The sequence below is a fragment of the Bombus pyrosoma genome, linkage group LG16 (assembly GCF_014825855.1).
Source record: "Bombus pyrosoma isolate SC7728 linkage group LG16, ASM1482585v1, whole genome shotgun sequence".
NCBI lineage: Eukaryota > Metazoa > Arthropoda > Insecta > Hymenoptera > Apidae > Bombus > Bombus pyrosoma.
Genome location: NC_057785.1, coordinates 6,954,565 through 6,978,373, shown reverse-complemented (window position 1 = coordinate 6,978,373; position 23,809 = coordinate 6,954,565). Strand labels below are relative to the sequence as shown.

Genomic DNA, 23,809 nt, shown 5'->3' with positions numbered 1-23,809 from the left:
TTTTCACGATTCGATCCTCGATTTTCGTCCATTCGTCAAGAAAATCATAAATTTTCGCCGATAAGCCAAAGAGTGTCTCTCGCGACGTAGAAAAGGCGTAGCCGATGGGAAATTAATCGAGCAAAGTCGACGAGAACGAGAACCCAACCAACAACCTCCATCCCGATCCACCCCGATTGCCTGAAACCATCCCTCATTCTCGTGAAATTTATAATATTTGCGTGTCTCGAATGAAATATCGACACAGATAAGCGACGTGTGCATGTACAACCCTATGGTAGAATCAGTTGCAAACGACAGAGAATTCTGAAAAAGATGAGTTGCATCGTTGTTTGTGTCACGACGTACGTTATCAGTTCGTCTGAGCTTTATTGCGACTTGCGAGAAGATTGTCTTCTCATCCATTTGAATGATTACGACGAGTATTCTTGTTGATGCAAATGTGACGAAGAATGGAGAGATAGGTGGACTGACCTGTTATCGAGTCGTCTGTTTCGAGAAACAAGATGCACCTTGGAAGGATTTGTACGATTTTGTTTACTGGCTTTTCCAGCTATCGCGTGCTCGTCGTGTGACAGCGTGATCGGTGAATGAGTTTCTTTGCGAGAAGAGATATCGTAAGAGAATGTTGTTTTCAGAGGATATTTGAGCCTTCTGAAGATTTATATAGAGATAACATATTTTTTATGGTACTGCATGTAATATATTGTGCGTTCATTAAGCGAAAGCTTGTTTCAGAGTTGGAGGAGTTTACGTCGGTTTGATTGAGTTTGGAAGAATTTGTTTGGAGTTCCTTTCATAAATTTCGACATTACTATAATGCGTGTTTTTCGAATTTTTTGATATAAAATAGTTTTTTTCATAAACTTTAATACAAATAATTATCTTTTGGTTTGAAGAAGTTTCAGTCGGTTTGGTTAGGTTTGAAGGAACCTTTTCATTGTTCCAATTTGTGTCATTCGAAGATTTTGATTTAATTTGATGTATGAGGATCTTTTTCGTTTGCCTTGGCTCGATTTAGTTTGATTTTATTTGATTTGATCTGGAGGAATTTTGCTTCGTTTCGATTCGGCGAAGTTCATTCGATTTGCTTTCAATTTTTTTTCCCCTCAATGTTCGATTTAATCGTTCAATTTTAATTAACGATAAAACTAGTAATTCTAAATTTCGAGAACTTAATTTCCTATAATCTCTGAAAAAACCGAACTAATCGATGGAAGGAAACTTCCTCAGAAGTTAATTAGGTCATTGAGCATTAACTACGCACAATAAATTATCGAACGACCTTTCTCTCATACTTGGCTGCCTGTGTATCCATGATAAAAAAGCACACATCTGTTAGTACCGGTTTCCAAAAAGAAGACGATTGTTCCTCATTCATCAACGTCACCGTAATAATCACAAATAACCTAGGCTCAAATGCCAGAAAAAAAAGAAATATCACAAAACTATGGAACTTAACAATTAACAATTTAATTACATCGAATATACCCAGAAGAATAATATCACGAATGTCTCAATCGAAGACAAAAGAAATACATATAAATATTTAAACATACCACTGTTCAGTTTTACATAGATAAGCTAATCACATAACGTATTATGCAATTAATAATAATTATAACGTTTAGTTAAATCGTTGGTTAAATCACAGATAAGATTATCGATTATCGTTGCTGGGATTAATCTCGCGCGGATAATTTGTTGGCCATACGTCGGACGGCTCTGTGATTGCCCGATAAAGTTCATAATCGAGTTCATCGATTCGCGATATCCGTCGACAAGCTACGTCACCGATATATTATCGTGTGAATTTTTCGAAACTTCACGATAATTTATTTCCCATTTATTTGCTCGAAACGCTGGCCGTGTCATTTGTTTTTGTCGTTACGTAATGTTGAGATAGGTGAGGAATGAGCAGCAATTGAATAATTCAGGCTCAGTGTAAAGAAAATTGAATTGGAAGCAGCCCATGTTTAGTAATAAAAAGCAGTATTTTCAATATTCCTTCATTTCTGTCTCAAAGTTAATATTTATGGAACTGAGTTTCGAATCTTCCCTTTAATTTTATTTTAATTGGATTAATTTTCTTAATTGTTAATATTTATCGAATATGTCGAATCTGTTTTTCAACTATAGAACAGTATAAATGCTTAATCGAAGGAGCTGTGAAACATTAGCCTCTGTTTCTAACTGTAGCGTTTCATAAATACTGGAACCAGGGAACATATTTAGCTGTATGCTCATAAATACTCAATTAAAATAGTCAGGCTAAATATGTTCGTTTTATAGCGTATCTAAAATATTGCGATGTATATTGAAAAATATAAATAAACGACATACGATACATTTAATCAGTGACATAATTTCTGAATGAAATCTGTTCTCAGGGATAATTGTTAAGTCGCAAGACGTTAAAACGCCTATTTATCCTGACGTATTCCAACTGTGGCTATGTAATTGTTGTTTCTTCAATTTTCCTGGTAAATTCCCACGGGGGATTTCTTATCTTTCAGGTGACAACACTTTACCCTATCTAAAACCGAACGATGAGTAATAATCGGTAATTTCTAAGATTGAGTCATTGGAAAAATACTAAGCCGTGCAATTTGTTAGAAACCTACTCTACTAATTATCTTTATTGCGCGTCAATGAAGATTTAAGAGAATCCAGCGGACTTTTTAGCTACGATGGTTATCCTTAGTGAAGTATAAGATGTAAGAGATTCTCGTGTGATTTCTCTGCGATTGATCGTACGACTGTTAAGTTCATAATGCGGCTAAATTGTATAAAATTGTACGATTAATGACATTTTTCTAATTCTATGGTTTCATTTCATGAACGATTCGTGGAATTAACGAGAACAAAAATATATCACGCAATATCGATACAAGATTTTCGCCACTTCCCGATCTATTTATAAAAAATAATCGCGACACATGGATTTAATATTAATGCCAGGAAGATAATCGATTCTTACCGAGGAATTTAAGAAATTTTTTGACGATCTACGATAATTAATTTTTGACAATCTACGATAATTAAATTTACACAATGCAATGTAAATAATAAATGAGCTTAAAGGATCGAGTACCCGATATAAGATCGATCTCGAAATATATTTCCTTCGAATGATCAAAAATAGAATATTTCTATTTAAAATACAGCGTTAAAGTTTCATACCGTGAAAATTATTTCATTTATCTGATACTTGACTAGCTAAAAGAATATTTCAATGACAGAAACAAGGATCGTTAAAAGTGTTAATTTGTCGAGAAAGCAGCGTTGAGAAATTGTTGAACTTTAGGTATTATTGCAAAATAAAAATAAATATGAGTTCATCATATTTGGATTCGAAACAGGCGTTCTTCTTTTATTATTTATTAGCTACTTATGATGTATTAAAAATTAATTAAATGTTCTGATTACAACGACCCATGACACATCTATCTTAAATATCCTGTAAGTCGATTGATAACACTTATCAGTCATGTTTTTAAACGTTTTCTTTCTTTTTTGAATTCTTCTTCCTCCAGATATGCCAAGAAGAACAATTTTGGCAAAGGTTTCGTCAAGTAGATCACTTGATCCTCATTTCGTTTCTATAATATATTCCATAAGATCAAGCTTTCTTCTTGAAACTGACTTCTCTAGAAATTTGTATGTGATTCCAGTTGATCAGTGTTCCTAACGAAACTAACCTGCTCAACATTGTAGTTCTCGATAAAATGGTAATATCCCATGAATGAAATGAAAATAATTCAAACTTTTTTAGAAAATCCCACCAAAACCCAACTAGCACCGCTCTACAAAATTCCAGCTGATAGAACAAAGACACGAAGCTTCAAAAAAGTAGGGACAAAGCGATCTTAGTCCGAATCGATCGATTATCTCCTCGTGACCACGTTATTTTTACTCGGTATCTTGAAACCTGTCTGGAGTGCGCCGATTTCCTTGCCTTAAACTCCGATCAAAAGTCATTATCGCCTTGCGACCCTCGTTTCGTAGAAAAATTACGCGCTTGCCGGTCGAGTTAGGGCGACAATGTTCGAATGGCCGATAAAAAAGTAGCCGAGATAGTTTAATCCATTGCGATGTATTTTTGTAAATACCGGCATAAGACAGATAAAACGCTGACTGATACCTGGCCGGTTGGAAAACAACCAGCACGTAGATGTAGATAAATCGATTGATTCTGGCTTCGTAGAAAATTTGATCGACCATGTGACTCGTTCCATTGAAAGGAGTACGATTGCCGATATTTTACTACCGATTGGAGAATACGTGGTTGCTTCATCGTTTCTCGGCCGAGTTTCGCTTGCCCGGTTCCCTTTGTACGTAAATTTGTGACGTCAAGCGGAAGATCGTTATTCGTCGTTTTTCGGATTCTTCGTTGAAGAATGGCTGTTTCATTCAGACGTTCCTTTTCCCATTATCGAGTCTATATACTTTTGTTCGACAGCTTTTTTTCATTAAACGCGCAGCGCATGTGACGGCACAATGGACATTTAAAACAGGGATTTTTGGATCTGAATAAGCGACGCTTTGAAACTCGTAACTACTCGTTTCAATTATCATATTCATTAATCGTAAATGCGTTATTACAATTTTAGAATAAAATTCAAATACTTTCCCAGAAGATACGATTGAAAATATTTATCAGAATTCTTTATTTATTACCTTTACGTTAGCTTTGGATAATAATCTTTGCAAGAGAAGCTGCTTTCGTTTGGTAGTTTTATCGGAGGAGAATCTACGTTTCCATATTTAGTACATTTATTATAGTCAGGATACTTATTACTTTACCTAAATCTTCGAACTTTAATCGGATTAATGTTTCTAAAACATTATCAGCAGTTAAGGTGGAGATTTCGGCAGAGAATGATAAGATTTCATAATTAGACGTACGAAGAAGAGGGTAGAGCACGAATTGCTTGGGGTTAGAAGCCGCGGAAGAGGCGACGACGTCGACGGATCGACATCTTTCTCGCCACCTTGCCCTGGTTCCGCGGCATTCAAGAGCCTTGAGACTCGTCCAGATATCGATCGTTAAAACGAGACATTAATCCCCGCGCATCGACATATGCCACGAGGTTAGAGATTTCGGAGATTCCTAAATCCACAGAGTGGCGTGATACTCTCTGTATCGCGAATATTAATCCCCATACTTTCGCTAATTCTTGATTCTGGAAATTTCCACGAAACAGCCATGGAATATTCATCGTAGAAAATAATATAGAAACTACTTCCCTTTCTAATATTTTTGAGTCCAGTCGAAACTTCTATTTTATCGTTGATTTTCCCATGAAAATTTCTCATTCCAATAAAACATTTCTAATTTTCCCATTGACAAGTAAATACCCTTATGCTTCTAATAAATAATAAATACTGTAATGCCATCGATGAATGTTATAAAATTTCTGTTGAATTAACAACTAGTCGTTTCGATTTACTGTACATACACTTATTGCCATACGTATAACAGCAATAAAACATGCCTAATATGGATAACAGGAAGCACAATTCATTTTGCCAAAATGAACATATCTTTCGTTAACGTACTTCGTATTAAAATTCTTTAGAGAGATTTCAATTACGTGTACGAAGGGTTTGATCACGTACGACCAACAACACGTTGGCGAATAAAAGAGTCGATACCAGTGCACCAGCGTGTCGTACGAATACGAATTAAATCCAGATAAAAATTGTATTTCATGGAGAATTTCCCCTCAATGGGAATTATTATGCTTTCGTGATTAAATTTTTATTTAGAAACTTTTTAGAAACTTTAAACCCAAATTCCTCTTTTATTAATGAATGTGTATATATATATATATATTTATATCAATGATGATTGTAATTGTTCTTATACGAGAATTAAATGATGTGTCCAATATATCATTTTATCTGGAAATTAAAGTTGACCGACGCTTATGGAATCAAAGTTCCACAAGGAGACAAGGTTTCGTAATCAAAAGTGCTCATAGTATTCTTTTAGAAAGTTAAGAAGCGAACCTAATTGACTGTGATATATATATATATATATATATCTACAACTCTTTGATCTCATCGATCAAGATCAGACAAAAGTTGCTACTATAACGAGCTGCTACTATATCTACGAATTATCGTCGAACAGGAACCTCGGCGTGATAAATTCTCTTTCTTTTCATCTGTCAGATATGATTTAAAGATAGTCAAAGAACGAACGTAATTGTAGAAGAATGAATGTAAGTCGAACAGCATCGAGATGATAAATCACGTTTCAGTTTGAACTGCCAAATATTTATTTAGATATATTCTAAATATATATACAAATTGTTCATGAAATTATTTGAACATTTAATTATCAGTACTATAATTACTGCTAGTCGTAGCTGTGCATTGAGAAAAAAATTGATTATTTAAGCTAACCGGTTTATTGTTTATCGTAGAGTGGTGTATCGAAAATGATTAGAAATTATATCAAAATATTGCAAGATTATCATCTCGCAAGTGCTTCAGATTACCTAGAATTTTCATTTCATTTTTTACAAAAGTTTCACAGATTAAACGAAAAACTAGTGAAATCTTTAATTAAATTATCACGTAATGGATATCAAAAGTCTGCTTAAACTTACAACCAAAAATGTTTATCTTATCGCAATATAATTGATGTGATAATACAAAACCTTCAACAACAGTCTAATCGTTAAATCATCTTTCGGTAAACATGTTCAATTAAGAGCGATCTAAAGAATTTACACCTCGGATCTTCATTTTATTGTCTCTTACGGAATATCAATGATAAATCATTCGAAATATTCATAATTTCGATCGAATCATTCTCATAACAATATCAGGCACCCAAGCTAAATTCCAAATCTCCAAATGTTCTGCGATACGATTTTATTATAGCACAAACAGAAATCTATAATAAAATACTATAATGTGACGCTATAATAATAGAAAATATACGTTAAATTGGACAATTTTATAATAAGACTCTACCATAAAACTGTGCAATTTCTTGAAAGACCACAATTTTCATGGCCAATTAAAAATCCTCTTTAATTCCTAGCAAATTATTTCCATAGCTATATTGCTGACTCTGGTTAAATTTTCTAAAATATTAAATTACCTGAACGGCTATGATGCTAGCCATGGCTGTGAGATCTGCCAGGGCCCTCAGGTAATTAAAATACCTGACGTACTGGTCCACGTTTCCAACCGCAAACTCGGCGTTCGTCTGTTGAACCATCTTCTTTCTTACAGCTTCTACCTTCTCTGATAACGAGTAATCGCTAGATTTTACCTAACTCGATACGATCTGCCTAACCCGAAATTCAGGTACTCTAATACTTCTTTGGTTGTCTCGTGATAATCCTTTCACTTTCGTCCCTTCTTTGTTCCTCTTACGAAAGGTATCACACTTTCTATGATACTTCTTTCACCAATTGCTACACTACAAAGTCTTCTTGTTCAACGGACAATTATTTCAAAATACGTTTAATTAAAAGCAGTCTTTAGATGTCTTGAAAATAGCACCAGACAAAAAATTGGTCACAAGACAAAGTTCAACCTCGTCGATCACGATTATCTTACGCACTTTCCGATCAGGTTTTATAGATACGCGCGATCTTCTCTCAACGAGACTTTAAACTCAACTGAAACTACCTTCAAAGGCTGTTCGCGAGCCAAAGTCCTAGTTCGATGAGTCAGGAACCCTCGAATTTTCAAGGAAATCCGTTACAGCAATTTTCCACGGGTCAAAGTTCGATTTGGTCAATCACAACCAACTGTTGTATGCACTTGTGAACGAATTTTCTTCGAACCAGTGTTTCACGAGCCAAAATTCAGCCTGGTCGGTCACCCTCTTTCCGACCTCTCCACGAAACTTGTCAAAGTTCTATTTAAAATTGTCTTTCGCCAAAACTTTACACAGAATAATCACGTGCTTGCTTGTCGATAGCGTGGAAATTATCCTTCACGAAATTTGCCAGAAATATTCACGATCTTTTATGGATAACGCGAACTGTCGCGACTAGCACGTGTTCTATGTTCAAACGTAAGGAATACAGAATAGCGTTTCGATTACACTGCGCCTCGGAGCACGTTTACGGGTAGCGTGAACGTCGCTCGACTGCAAAGCGTGGTCTACGTGCCTGATTCCCGGCTGCCAGCTATTTATCTGGGCCAAAGTTCTGCGTTTGTTGCGCGCCATAGTGGGGAGAAACACGACCTGTGAATCGCTCCGACGGAAGTTGCGAATTATAGCTGAAGTTTTGCGGGAGCAATGCTTAGATTCTGTGTATTATGAGTAGACTGTGAATTGTTATGTCGGTCCGTATTTTTATCGTCAACTTTTGTGGCCATTTTTACTTTCTATTTTTCAAAGACCGAATCTTAAATTTTTTTTTATTTATTATTTGTTTACATTTTACAATCTGTCCAGTAGGACATTTGGTAAAATATTATAGTTTAATAATATTATAGTTCGATACCGAATCTTAAATGGAAGATAAAATGAGTTTGGACCGAATTAAACAGAATTTGTAGGATATGAAAGTAAGTTATACGTTTGTAACGAATGAAAGAAGAAGACTTTGTAATATAAAGGTTGCTTTGCAACAGAGGATGCTTAATTGTTATAAATCGTGATCACAGAAAAGGGTTTTATCATACGGATTGTCTTGCACAATAATTTACATACTACTCTCTGACTCAGCGAAGTATTCGCGCATTTGCAGAAACCTTTTACGAATATACTATGCGTCATGCATTTTGAAATTTTATTAGCCTTATCATCTGAGAGACACCGTTGTTGCTAATAATATTGATAAACTCGAAGATTTGAAGCGGCCAATGTGATGAATAGACTGGGGATTTTCATGCGCATTTATAGGAAATACGAAAGTGCAAAGTTTCACGGAACGCACGTGACGTGAAGAACTATGTGAAATATTTATCCGTACGATACCTGGCGCCATAGAATTGAAAAAGAAACATATGAATTTTCATGAAAACCCGGAATTTCGCGATGATTTATAAAAGGAAACCGCGTAATACGATTCTTACAAACAGGTGGATTGTAACGAAACGGTATTACTGGCGAAATTTGTTAATATAATGAACGTAACGACGAATGGTTACCCGTTAATGATTCATCTAATTGTATTACTCATGAGTCACAATTAATAATTACACGCGAAGAAAATGTAACTGTTTTCGATATGTAAATCATCTACTGTACTAAATTCTGTTCTATTAAAATCGAGTTACGCGTGAGACGATGTAATCGAACTTGAAGGATCATGAGGCACCGTTAAGTAGCCGAGCGTACCTTCTATAAAACGCATCAACTGGGGCGCACTTTATTGGCCGAATTTGGACGTCTACCAAGTACTTAATTCTTGCGAAAGCCTTAAACCGTTTCGTTTAATGGTTATTTATTGTATATTATTATTTCTTTCTCTCTATCCTTTCCTGCAGAGTTTATAGAAAATTCAAATTTAATCACCAGCTTGTCGACGATCTTTGTCTCTCTTTTTTCATTTCTAATGAATAATGTGCCATAAAATTATTTAAACAAACAAGTTTTCTCATTTGATTATTTGTATAATGTATGGAGAATATTCTGCAAAATAGTCGTATAGAAGAATTCCAGAAATCGAGGATGTCATAGCTTCAATTGCAAGAGGGTAATTAGTAATTGTGATTAGTCGAGTAAATAGCACCCTATACCTGGGAACATTGTCACGTTGCTAATCCGATAACTAAAATAACATCGACGATATAAGCCATATTATAGCCTCAGGTAGCAAATCGTAGCCAAGGAAAAGATTTTTCGAAATCGCCTTGAAATATTCATAAATATGCAATAATCCCAAGAAACGTTAATTTACATTTTTGATATATTTCTATAAAAAGTACCACTTTTACCGATCGTAGATGTTATAACTCCTGTATAATGCTATTTTACGATATAAAAACATTGCTTTCTCCTTCGTCTATTTATTTTAATTCGAATCGATCTCAAAGTTATTAGCGTCTCTGACTGTGCAACGACGTTTACAATTCTCGAAGAAGCTTAAAAGCGTTGTATATTTCATATATCGGTATAATAAATACTATGTACGTATGTTAATATAATAAATTCTAGTTGAAGTCTCGATAACGGTATTCGATTTCTCGGAACGTGCAGTTTTTTCAAAAGAATCAAAAAACTCGTAAGTCGCGTTATGCGATGCACACACTAGGAATATTTTATTTTATTTTGTTTCAAGCACGGTATATCGCAATACAGCTGCTCTTACAAAACACTGAAGCCATCGATCGTGATGTTAATACGTGTTTATTCAGTAACGTCCAGCTGTACAACTTTTTCAATTCTGATTTTCGAGAAAATCCTGCCAACATTCAAAGTTGATATTCTACTTGATGAAATATCGCGATAAACTGTTTGTGATTTTTTTCAATTCATTTTACTAGTGCGCGGACAATTCAAAGAAATTTGTAAATTTTTTAAATATATTTATATAAATTCGAGTAAATTTCAAATTTCCCGTAGAAATATATAAAATTCGAGCGAGATAGCTTTCAGCTGTGTTTATGCAAATCGGTGCATCCAATCTCTCGAATGAAATAGAAGTAGTGGTTGGACGTACTTGAAACGTGCAGTATATATTGAGGTTAGGGTTAGGGAACATAACGGGACCATAAATTTGAAGTATTCTTTTACGGGAATGAACGACGAACATTTATTGAGAGAAATGAAAATATAAGCACTATATACATTGGAGAAATTTCGTATTCGTAAAGTCGAACTGCAAATAAGAAATCGTACCGACCGGAACGACGAGTTTCTTTTTAGATTTAAAAAAATAGGAATTCGGATGTATATTTGTAGCTACGAATTCTCCGAATTTTGTTCTACTCGTTTGCAAGAATTGTTTAGCGATGAATTTTTTTAGCGATTTACGATCAAATCTAAAAATCACTGCGTGATAAGTCATCGAAAGATATTAGAAAGTAGGATCGAAAATTCCAAAGGAAACGATATCCAATTTCCCAATATTTACATAACTTCGATGAGAACGGCAATTTCTACAAATTAGAAAAAATAATTTCTTACTACTTTTGTCACAAAAATAGTGACGTTACAATAAAATTACGATTCTTCATCCCAAAGCGTCTAACAAATAAGAAAATTTGACAACTTATTATTCTCTGTCGTTTTATTCTTGCGATCAAAAATCATATGACAGAAACTCATGTGACCCAATATCTTGGCAAATGTCTTTTTAAACCTACCAAGAAGTACTCGATTTTCAACGACAGCGTCCTCACGTCTAATATTAGTAATAGCTCGAAGAACGGATAATAATAGTAAAGATGAGGCAAACGTTTCTCTTGTGCATATTTTCGGCTATTGTTCTCAGCATAAGAGAATCTGTGTGCTTATAATCGGATTTAAGAGAATCCCGTTAAATCATATTGTATGTGAGCAATGTACCATTACATTTTTCGGAAATGCAGATACTTGGAAACATCCTTTTTATTGGGAATTTTGTTGGGATTGTTCAAACAATTGCTATCGTAAATATACTCTACCGAAAGATCCTCCCTTTTTTCTATATTTCATAGAAATGGAATTTTACGAAAAACCTATACAATTTATTTGTATTTTAGGTGCGTAACATATTACGGGCAGATCGTTAGATTCTTATTTCTAATTTCTTACGTTATGCTATATTCTTAATTACTATATCACGTTGCTATTATTATTTTTTAAAATATAGATTGACTCTTTCTATCAATTGGTACCTATCTGGTATATCTATATTTCTATATAAAGACGAATTCTTTTAAAAGTAGAGTTTGCACTTGTTAATTAATAAAATTATCCGCAAGTTACATGTATTAATTGTAACAAAACACGATAGTATTATACATAGATCGGAAAATTCCTCTTATGATTCCTTAAAATGAAAAACGACATTTTTATGAAAAATTCCTTTTGTTATGTCCACGATATTAGCATGATATTCTTTCGACTAGAAATGCACTTTTACAATTTTAACGTGAAATCGAATATCGATTTGAAATGGACTATGACCGTTTCTTCGCTTGAATCCGATTGTTCTCTACTCAGGCGCTTTACGTTACAACGCACTGTCTTTCTTTTTTCTCGCGTAGTCTTCTCAACGAAAAAAGCACGTTCGAACGTTGACTCAGGCAGCGAAATTTATATTCGAATTCGAGCGAAGCGATAGCGATTCCATAAACCGGGTGACCACTTTTCCAGGCCACTGATATCATCGCTACGAATCCACCTAAGATCCACAAACAGTCGAATTTGTTTGTCCACTGCGCTGCTAATTCGAGGTGAGTCAACCGGAGATTTCGGCGAAAAGGATCGCCTATTTTGAACCACCAAATTCGATCAATTTATCGTTTTGAGACGCTCGTAAATTCGTGGGTGTGTTTCTTCTGTCCTGATTAGGAAACGAGCAGAATCGAGAAACAGGGCATCAAGATGAGCCCGTTTCTGGTTCTCTCGGAGCGCTGATAATATTTTTATTTGTATTGGAAATGATATTGTTTAACACAACGCAATGTTTTTTTTTCCTACACTTAGAAATGGTAACTTTTTTCAGAGTAAGGCGGATCAAAAGTTTGAAACATTCTTATTAAGAACGATTCCTTTGAACTATATTAATTTTAATGATATTCTTATATTGTACATTTACATTTATACGATACATTTATGTCGTTTCATAAACGATCAATTACGTTGTAAAGATAAGAAATATCATTAGAAATCGTATATTGTAGAAATACGCTTCAATCTGTAAAAATTATCAGTGCAAGGCAGACGAAGATTTCTCGTCTTCGTATGCAAAACCAACGGTTAGGGCTGAACCATGGGTGTACGTGACATTGTGCACGCATACTACGAGTACACTAGGCGATATCTCTAAATGCGAACCGTCACAACCTAACGGACAGACAGATAATTTTCCTCCCAATTATTTCTCGTTCGTTTCGCTTGAATCGTATCGACTACATGCTGGTAAATGGGAACGACGATTAAATCACGTCTTCATTTTCAACTGAACCTTCAATTTTCGATAAAATTCACGTCCACGGAGATACCTATTTTTTAAAACAATTTTACATGCCGACAAGAGTTACAGATATTCCGTTTCATTTTGTGTATTGCAGCAGAATTCTCAAACCTATTTTAATTATATTTTGCATTTTAAATATATTTTAATTGCGTCAACATTTCCGCGTACAATGAAAAATTGAGAAAAATGTACCTCTATAGAAATTAATTAAACTGCTTCATTTCAGGATAAGTTTGTCGAAACGAATTGCGTTGTTCGTTCTCTGCGTATCAAAATTAATTACGTCGCCGCTTTTCGCTTCCTGTGCATTTAATAATACGAAGGCGATCTTTTTGTTCGTACGTTTGTCGCGCATATATTTCGCGCGACTAATTTGTAAATTCGTCGACTCGTATTCCTGCGTCCAAAGGAGATATAACATTGACAAAATTCGAAAGAATTAATTTAACGATTAATAAGACAAAAAGAGAATCGAACAGACCGCTGAATTTACATCGATATTTTCAACTGCAGAAGAAAATCTTTATTTTATTCGCGGCACTCGCCTTATGAAAATTAATTAGAAAAATTAATTCCTCATTACCGAGCCATTGCACGTAAGAAAGAAAGAGATGAATAAAACATGGATCGCATTTGACGTAATGAGATGGTTGGAAATTTGATGGAAGCAGCGAAATGCGAAAGTAAGGAGCCGGTAAAAGGGAAGAGGCGTCAGTGGCGTACTGACGCCAGCAGTGGTCCACTTCCGGCCTCCTCGTTCGTCCTCAGACACCGCAAATAAACTTACGTGTTTCGCTACAAGGCTCTCTAAGAACTTCAATTCCCTGCGGCGATTAACCGCGTGAAAAATAACATTCATTTCGCTATTAAATCGCGAGTACGATTATTATTTCAAATCACGAGTTTTCTTTCGTCTGCCTAAGTGGTGGCATTGGTGGCCTTTGGAAAGGCCACGTGCGTAAATGAACACGATGATTCTTGCTCGTACTATTTGCATCTGTTTAATTACAACTCTGAACATCAACACTGAACTTCATTATTTCATGTAGCTATTTTCGAGGAACGTCTTTTACTTTCTCGTTCTGCATAAATAATAATTTACATTAATTTCCTCGGCAAATACAGTTTCAGAAATTCAATGCCTTCGATGAGATTGAAAAGAGTAAATATGATATTTTCGTCGTGCTTACAATTCTGATTCAACTACACAGCCTCTAATATACATGTTGTTATACCTTTAATGTTGTTAAAAAATGTCGACAGCTCTAAATTGTCCTAAATTCTTATTAGCGCGTTCGCTGCCATTGACGCACATAGCGCCACGATTCAATTATCTTACTAAAGTTCCGAGTAATGCTGCTGAGGCAATCAGTGTATTTTTGAACTTGTGCGTTTCGATAGCAAAATTTAAAAGGAGGAGCAGGACAGCAAGTGTCGCAGCAATTACGTTTGACAGTGATTTATTCGTCAGAACTAAGAATCGTTTGAATTCTGAAAAATTAGATAAATATATACGCTTCTGAAAAATCCCAAAATTGCGCTATTACTACGGAAAATCAAACGATCTCGAATCTTTACAAAAAAGAAGAAGAAGAAGAAGAAGAAGAAGAAGAAGAAGAATTAAAGATCAAAGAAACAAAACTAAATACTCATTTTCCAACGATCGCGCTATTTCAATAATTTGGGGCGCCACCATGACCACCCTTAGATTTTTAGCAAACAAATAGAATATCCACACACAGGGAGTCCCGTTTTAATCGATCCAGACAAGCATCTCCTACATTAGACTGTACATTTCACTGTTTCCTGACGTAATACATAATATCTCCCAAACTATATTTATTTATTTTTTTACTCCTTTTATCTTGGATGACGTCCAGTTGCTTCTTGCGATCGCTACTTGGCTTAATTCTATATCTAATCGTAATTATACTATTCGAAACACTTTTTCGAATAAAACTTCCTTCAAACGTCCTCCAATGGACAGAAATCTTATTTAGGTGGACGCGCCTTCGAGATTTCAAGATCACCTCCGAAACAAGTTTCTTCGAATAACGTACGGTTTAGAAGGTGTTTGCGTGGATGGATGAAAACGGGACACCTGGTATGTACGTTCGATCGATGCATTGGAACACGAACGCGCGGTAAGAAGAGAAACGAGAAAAGAAACTAAAGGTTCGGAAACGACGAATTATGTATCAATGTTGGATGCACGAGGGTCGAGGCCGGAAATAACTTTCGTTTCTTCTTGCAGCAGATAAGCGGCGAGAGACGTGGTTCTTCGCTTTGTTATCGACTACCGAATCGCTTGTTTTCTCTGTCACGGTTCTCCGCGTCTGCACAATGTTCATTATGCTTGCAGACTGATTGTAGAAGATTCAGACGAAGGCCATGCTGCCACTCGATGTTGACGATTGAGATTTTTGATTGTTTCTAAGGATTCGCGAGAGTTGATTTTGTATGTTCAGTATTTCGATCGCTACGTTCTTTGATTTTACAATCTCGGATATACGAACATTTTTAGGATGTACGCTGAAGAAATTACACGAAGCGCAATAATTAGAGTTCCCATTCGAACTGTAAATCTTCAAAAAAAAAAAAAAAAAAAAATAATTCTTAGCCCTGGCAACACCAATAATTCGAACTTAATTTTTAACGTTGTAATCGTCCTAAACCTGGAACAATAATTCTATCAATTGCAACGTCTAATCCCAATAACTAAATTCATTTCCTGCTAAAGAATCGGCGATGAGACGATGTACGTCAGACGAATCGTAAAACGAAATATGAAAATAAGTCGCAGTAGTCTTCCATAACAACAACACGCGAAGGATCAATGAATCAACGAGACAAGATGACGATCGACCAAGATATAAGATGCAAATTTCTTCTGAACATCCACGAAGTGGACGCGCGTTCAAAGAATTGTTGTTGACACGAGTTACACGGAACATTAACGAGGCGAGTGTCACGAGACACGAAATTTCATCTGGAGCATGTTCAACCGATTAGTAGACTAATCGATGATGTCAATATTTCTGGTTTTCTTTTATTTTCTTCTTAACGTACGTTTGATACAATGATTTATTGCGTTTCGCGAATGCGTTATCAGATAAAGACGCGTAGCAACCTGTTGTGTATTACTATCAATTATTGCGTAATTATTTATTTCCGATCGCCACGCAGATTTCATAGGATGCTAGCGTTGGCTGATCGTACGTAATCGTTGCTCTTTAGTTTCTTTAACACGTTGACCGCCATGTGGGTCACCTGTGACCGGCACTCGATTCGGCTATAGCGCCCTGGGAGCCACCGGTGACCGGCGACGCAGCAAATATTAAAAGTACATAGCACGATTGTTTGAAAAAAGGACAATCGTGATAATTGTCTACAACTACCACGAGAAATGCTTCAAGCATGATTTTATAACTCATTTTATTTGCTGCAAGTAATATTTCAACGTAATATGCATGGAATAATGAAAAGTTCAGGTCGGCGCCTTGGGCAAACCATGGAAAATTCGTCTGGAAGTCAACGTGTTAATCGAGAGCGATTTCAGTTTCTAGAAGTTAGACTTTTGTTTTCACGGAACGCAACTGTCGCAACATAGATAGAAAGGGTTACAGAATAACAAGTATTTTCTCGATTAAAAATGTTTTTAGTGACAAATGATAATTATAGGCGAGCGAGAAATCTTTTTTCATTCCTGATAACCATTATCGATAAGGGAAACTTATTTCGGTAGCTCGTAAGAGTTATCGGTGGGAGAAATTCTATTTCGATAGCACATAGTAGTTATCGACGAGAATATGCTCTGCTTTGGATTAGATTTCCGGCTTTCGAGTTTATGTTTCATCACTACGAACAGTATAACTTTCGGTTTAAATTACTAACTAATATCAAACTTTTGATGGCAATAATTTGCAACGGCGCCAGTTTCCGAAAAGCTTGTGGATCAGTGGACACTTACGTTCATTGAACTTTCTATTGGTAATTAAAATTATGAGTTAAAGTTCAATTTAACAGGCATAAGTTTCTCTAAAGTTTACGCAGATGGCATTTTTCTTCAGTCGTCCATTTCTTTCACACTGATTTTATACACCGAAACAGTATAAATCAATGTAAAAAGTGGCTTAAAATAAATGATTGACGTTACCTTTCACAGCGAAGTAATATAAATCAGCGTGAAAAATAGTTTAAAATGAATGATCGTCGTTAAAAGCTAAGTAGATTGAACGCAGCTGATTACCTCTGGTTTATACCACTTTCTCTCTTATATCTCGAAAACAAAGACAAATTCTTTGCTCAAAATGGTCTCATAAACGTGCTGTTACAGTGTATGTCGGATGAAATCCCAAACACCCTGTATATTTTAATAACGATACGAGAAAATTAATAATGAGATTTTCGATAAAAGTATTACCTATTAATTCATTTTGTAATTTTATTAAGAAACCTTTATTTCGTTCCATTGCAATGATTGAACAAAATTTCCAAGATAAATCGGATATTCTTTGTTTCCGAAGAAACATCATTCAAGCAAAAATAAAACGTCGTACGACTGAAAATCAGCCTTTGACGCCGGCCTTCTGTGGCATTACGGTTCGATGCAATTGAAAATCAATTATCCGAAAGAAATGGCTAATTAGTTATCGTCCAGGAATTATATCGAAGTAAGCTTATACACTCCAATTAGCGACGTATGCGGTACTCCAATTACTATGTTAATTAAATATAGTTAATTGATGAAACAGTGTAACACGAGTAACGAGAACAATATTAGGCTTCCTTGCTAATAAAGCAAAGTATTCCGTGGTAGATTAATTAACGTTCGAAATATATTTTCCCAATTTACGGCGAGTCCTTATTGCGATGTTATGTACGAGCAAGTATTATTGAAATAAAATTGTTTAACGAAAGTGGTAAACATTCTTTTCTTTCTTTAAATAGATAATGATACCTTTTGCTGAAAAATATGCACATACATATATGTTTCATTCGTATTTGTGGCTAGAAGCGAGAGCAAGATGCTCATTCATAGTCATCAGGATTAATTTCCATTATATCTTTGTTTTCTTCGTTTTAGCTTGAGAATAATCAGACAGAGGAATTTTTACGTTTGTAGAACCTCTGATCAAAGAAAGATGATTATATAAAGGTACAACACGTTTTTTACTTAATTACTTTTATCTAGAGCAGAGTAAATGGATTATCTTCAAGATTAATTTCCACTATACTTTTGTTTCCTTTATCTTTAGAACGAAAAAAAAAAAAATAAATAATTAGACGAAGGAAATTTTTGCACTTCGTGTTATATTTATAATTCTTCATTATATTTATCTCGAGCAGAAATGGCTGAGTCTACAAGAGATTCTTTTGTGTTCTGTCTTGTAGAATTAAAAATTAATGAAATTAATTAATTCCATTGAAACAAAAATATTTTTATCTTCTACAGAGATCGACGAATGAATAAAAGAATTTTCCACGCTTTGATTTCTGCAGAATTTCAAATACGACGTTAATTAAATATACAAATAATTGGAATACGTAACATCCGGAGGCTTCACGATTCTTAATATTAGCAATTTCAGATGTCAACGGTTCTATGATCTTGTACATTGTTGTGTTAATTTATATTTTCATAATTCATTAATTCGTCTTTTTATCTTCTTCGTTTCCTCGAAATAATGTTTATTTATAAACGAATATTCCAGAAATAGATATTGGCCAGAATTGTCAATGATAATTTTCCATTGTAGTCAGCCAAACATAATCAATCATCGTTAAGCTATATATATCGCAAGAACATATCAAAATTCGTTGCATTTCGCATAATCGTATTTATCTACATTTTGCAGATAAATTATACAAACAAACGAAACAATAAATATCACACGGGCCAATAACCAAAGACCACAACAAGCGAGTTCATGACAAGCAATCTTAAAATTCAATGATCAGTTTCATGTTATCGAAAGTTGCTCTTTTAGTTGCCTTTTTTTTTTTTTTATTTATTTATTAAATTCACAAGCTCAAGAAAGTATTGCAACATTTACAGATACATTTTATGCATGTATCGCGTGTGTTACACGTGATCTCTGTTTTGTGATTTTATCTTAGTCGTTGTGTCTATAAAAAAAAATTAATTTGCATAAAAGCCTGTATTCTATGAGTTACATATTAAAGAGAAATTAGAGCAAGTATACAATGTAGAACTTTGTATTTCATACGCTTAAGACTTAAGCCATGTTCGTTGCCATAATCGCAGGTAATTTGTTTTGTCGATTAACCTATCTAAAAGCAAACGTTCGCGTACGTCAAGCAACTTTTACGTCACGGTGTGTGTATTTGCTATTGTTCTTATCTAGTCGTCTCGAAATCTGCCTACGGTCGATCGAAGCATTCTCTCTCTTGGATGCCATAAACATGATAAATTTCTCATTTGAAAACAAGTTAATCGAGGTTTACGATGGAAACTTCTCCAACTTTCTATTTAAATGGATTTTTCGATATTTTAAGGCAATTGCCCAGATCGTCAAATTGTATTTTGGTCAAATGGTATTTCCTGCCTTTCTCTTTCCGCTTGAAACTGGATTAGTCGATGTTCGTAATGGAAATTTTGTCATTTCGAAGTTGGATGGAATTTAACAAATTTTAATAGTTCGATTGTTACTGAGATCTTCAAAATCGTTGTTATTGCGACGTTGAATGGAATTTAATCAATGAAGTAACGACACCTAATATGAGACATGCGATTAATATGAGACACCATAATATCTTTACCAAGAAGTGCTGCAACACCGTGGCAAGGACTAGAATTACATACTTGAAACGAACAACAACGTCGTCAGCGCGAGATTGTCATTTATGAGAACGCGATTGTTTCAATAATACGTCATTAATTGTGGCCTTTCTCGATCACGAGATTTTATACTCATATGCAAGGAATGCTTGTATAACGCTGAAGGTAAGTTATTTGATCAGTTTCTTTATTAGCTTCGAGTCTTAATATTATCAACTAATTTTATTATCGTGTAAAAAACTGAGGAACAAGGCACTTGTGAAATCTGAATGTGAGTAGGATGATAATAATAATGACGATGATGATGCAGAGCGTCTATTTCGTTGCTGTCTCTATTCCAGACTTAAGCATTGTCCAAATTGTATCGAGCAAATATTTATTTCACATAATAATCGAAATGAATTCATATCTGTGGTATAATTATTATTTGTTATCCGCAACAAACTATTTTCTATATTTATTCCAATTGCAATTGGAGAATTATTCGAATAATACGAATAATCGTTCGTTTGCAATTAATTTTCTTACAATTACATACAGCTACCAGCAGCTCGAGAATTTTTATACAGATTCATTGAAACGCGGGTGAAATTATTTTATTTTAATTTTTTTAAAATATTGAAACATTTATATTTCCTTAGTTTCATATATTAGAATGCTAGTTGGGAGCTACGCATCGTACGAGGCAGAATTCGCGGCCAGCTAGCAAGACTGAGTGACCAGCGACAAAGAGGAGTGGAAGGGGTAATTGTAGTCGCCTCTTGATTAACCAGCTCGAGAATATTTATACAGTTTCATTGAAACGCGGGTGAAATTATTTTATTTTAATTTTTTTAAAATATTGAAACATTTATATTTCCTTAGTTTCATATATTAGAATGCTAGTTGGGAGCTACGCATCATACGAGGGAGAACTCGCGGCCAGCTAGCAAGACTGAGTGACCAGCGACGAAGAGGAGTGGAAGGGGTAATTGTGGTCGTCTGTTGAGGAACTGGCTCGAGAATATTTTTCTACAGATTCATTGAAACGCGGATGAAATTATTTTATTTCATTAGTATTTTAAAATGAGGAAACATTTATATTTCCTTAGTTTCATATATTAGAATGTTAGTTGAGAGCTACGCATCATACGAGGGAGAACTCGCGGCCAGCTAGCAAGACTGAGTGACCAGCGACAAAGAGGAGTGGAAGGGGTAATTGTGGTCGTCTGTTGAGGAACTGGCCCGAGAATATTTTTCTACAGATTCATTGAAACGCGGATGAAATTATTTTATTTCATTAGTATTTTCAATTTTTACTATTAAATTAACTACATGGATAATTTACCAAGTGACCATAAACTTTCTAATCTGGCGCTTGGAGAAAGTTAGTTGTAAAAGCCAATAATATTAGAACTGGACAACGTACCTTGAAAATGCATGATGTAACACATAGATACGATATATAATTTTATCCGAATAAATTATTTTGTAGAAATTCCATGCACAGGCATTATTTAATAGATATTTTCTAATATTGAAGTTCTAAGAATTTATTCTTCTGATCTCTTTTTATTATAATCAAGCGGGCGATAAATTTTTCTATTTGAAAAATTTCCAATTCTATTTTCACTTTTATTATCTCGATTTATAGCTTTCCTACTTTTCGTGTGTTCAATAAAGATTGAAAAATACGAGATTTTTAAATTAGTCGGAGCTTTTTTCAAGAACTCAGCTCGCGAGAGGATGCCGTTCGAAATCGATGATTATCCAACAGCCACATCCGGTGTAGCAGAAGAAAATAATGTTTTCGACGAACCGACGTATTCATCGAGTGTTTCCATGAAGTTTCCATTCCTCATTTTTCTTTTTGATCGCCCAAAACCGTTTGACACGTGCACGGAAATCGAATGGCGAACGAAAAAGAAAGAAAAGAAAAAAAAAAGAGAAGAAAAAGAAAATTCTGGGAAGCAATCACATACATCGTGCAACGAGAAAAGAACGTTTGTTTAAGTTAAATTCGATAATATATATCTGACTGGCAAATTTTGGTTATAAATCCATTTCCAACATTAATAACCTTTTCGTACATCAAAAATTATTGTTAGCTAATGTTCATTACATTAATGAAGAAAATAGATGGTCAGAATTTGCAATTTGACATGGATTTAAGTAATCTAGAAATTATATACAGAAATTATGAATATCGGAAGTTTACAGAATTTTAAAATTCTGACGAAGCACTCAATTTTCTAACAATTAAGAAAACATTATATTTCAAAATACATGAATTCTTCTTAAATAAGGCAAATAAATGAGACCTGAACAAAGTATCTTATGCATGGTCGTTTGAAGGATATACATTTTTAAAAATAAATATTTCTCTGACTATTTATCCATGGGAAAGGAATATTGATTTATGTAAATAACTTAAAACAATTTCCTATATTCGATTCAATATCACCAAAGTTTTCCTTTGTAGAAATCTTATTAATTCTTCATGAATAATTAATATCTTTGACACGCTAAATTTCAGGCGTGGAATAATTAGTTGCATAAAGAAGAAGAATTCAGAAGAAGTTCTCCTTGGCGTTTGAACAGGATTAGTTCAAACTTTATATTCCATAATTTAATGTTCCATTTAATTAAAAATTTTTCGAAGATAATTTTTCATCGTGAGATGTTAAATAAATTCATGAAAAATGTTAAAATCAATTCCAAGCTATTTCTAAAACAACTAAATATATTAAAAAAATAGAATTTCTAAATGGCCGACGCTGTTTAATTTAATATTTAAGTGGAACAGACTGTAACAATGTAACTGTTCCCCATATAATTTCGGTCGTGAAATTCATTGTCCATTTAATTTCCGCTAATTATCCTGTAATCCTTTAATTTCATTCATGTATTCCGTTGTTAGCTGCACCATTTAATTAATTTCTGTGCATGTTCAGGTAGTAATTAGATCATGAATTAATATCGTTATTGTTCCGAATATCCTCATTTACACACTGTTATTAGTCATTTATTTTTAGATTTTCTTTCGAAACAAAGTTTTCAGATTTTAAATAAATAATCTTACAAAGAGAGAATTACTTACATTTATCATCGTCTAACTTTAATAAATTCAATCCTGAGAAGTTTAATGGCAACCAAATAAATAGTTATAACATTAACCAACTGTATAAATAACAGCGAATAATAATCTTTGCTAACTCAAGAATCCAGTCATTAATGACTAAAGAAGCTCACCTTTTCATCATCCAACTACAATAAAATTATTACGATAAAAATTCCAAAGATAATGATCAGCCAAGATTGCCTATAATGCAGCCATTTATGCAATATGTCTGTGACGACATAGCGTCAACGAATCAGGAAATCACGACAATTACGAAGTTGCGTTTTGTGACGCATATCTACGTTTCATGTGTGCGAAACAAAAATATAGCGGTATGTTCTGTGCAACCGGGCACTTTCAACAAACTAGGGGAAAAGATTAAACAAACGTTGCCTGGTTTATATTCATCTTAAATTGCTTTCCAGGAAACTGGAAATACATTAGGACAATTCCGACGTAATTTCGCGGAACGCGGAGTCAAATTCCAGGAATCCGAGCGTTCAGAAATTCATGAGACGTAGTTAAAATCGAGTAACACGGAAGGCAAGAATTTTACGTTCGGCGGGTTTCAAGATTTTAGCATCACGTTTCTGGAAATTGTGAGAAACAATTCGTAAGGTTATGGGAGGGAGAATGATTTATTAAAAATCGAAGTCTTGTAAGTAGGTTAAGAAAAAGGAATACTATCAAAGCTACGCCTAAAGGACACACTTCTCAATAATTTTAACATGTATCTTCAGTGATAGTTCTACAAAATTTCAGTATAAAATACGAGGAAGTAAAAATAACCACGAG

At 34.4% G+C, this 23,809-nt stretch overlaps 1 protein-coding gene across 22 annotated transcripts in view; it reads right to left on the bottom strand.

Annotated features, from left to right (window-relative positions):
- Positions 1-23,809, bottom strand: part of LOC122576262 (cAMP-specific 3',5'-cyclic phosphodiesterase-like) — a 357,163-nt gene that overhangs the window by 12,872 nt on the left and 320,482 nt on the right. The window contains exon 1 of one of the 22 annotated variants that reach the window (XM_043746308.1): positions 7,121-8,128. The exons of the other annotated variants lie outside the window; for them this stretch is intronic. Coding sequence (XP_043602243.1) covers positions 7,121-7,240 — 120 coding nt within the window. The 5' untranslated portion in view covers positions 7,241-8,128. Of the gene's footprint in view, positions 1-7,120; positions 8,129-23,809 lie in introns of those variants that run through there. 22 annotated transcript variants of the gene reach the window in all.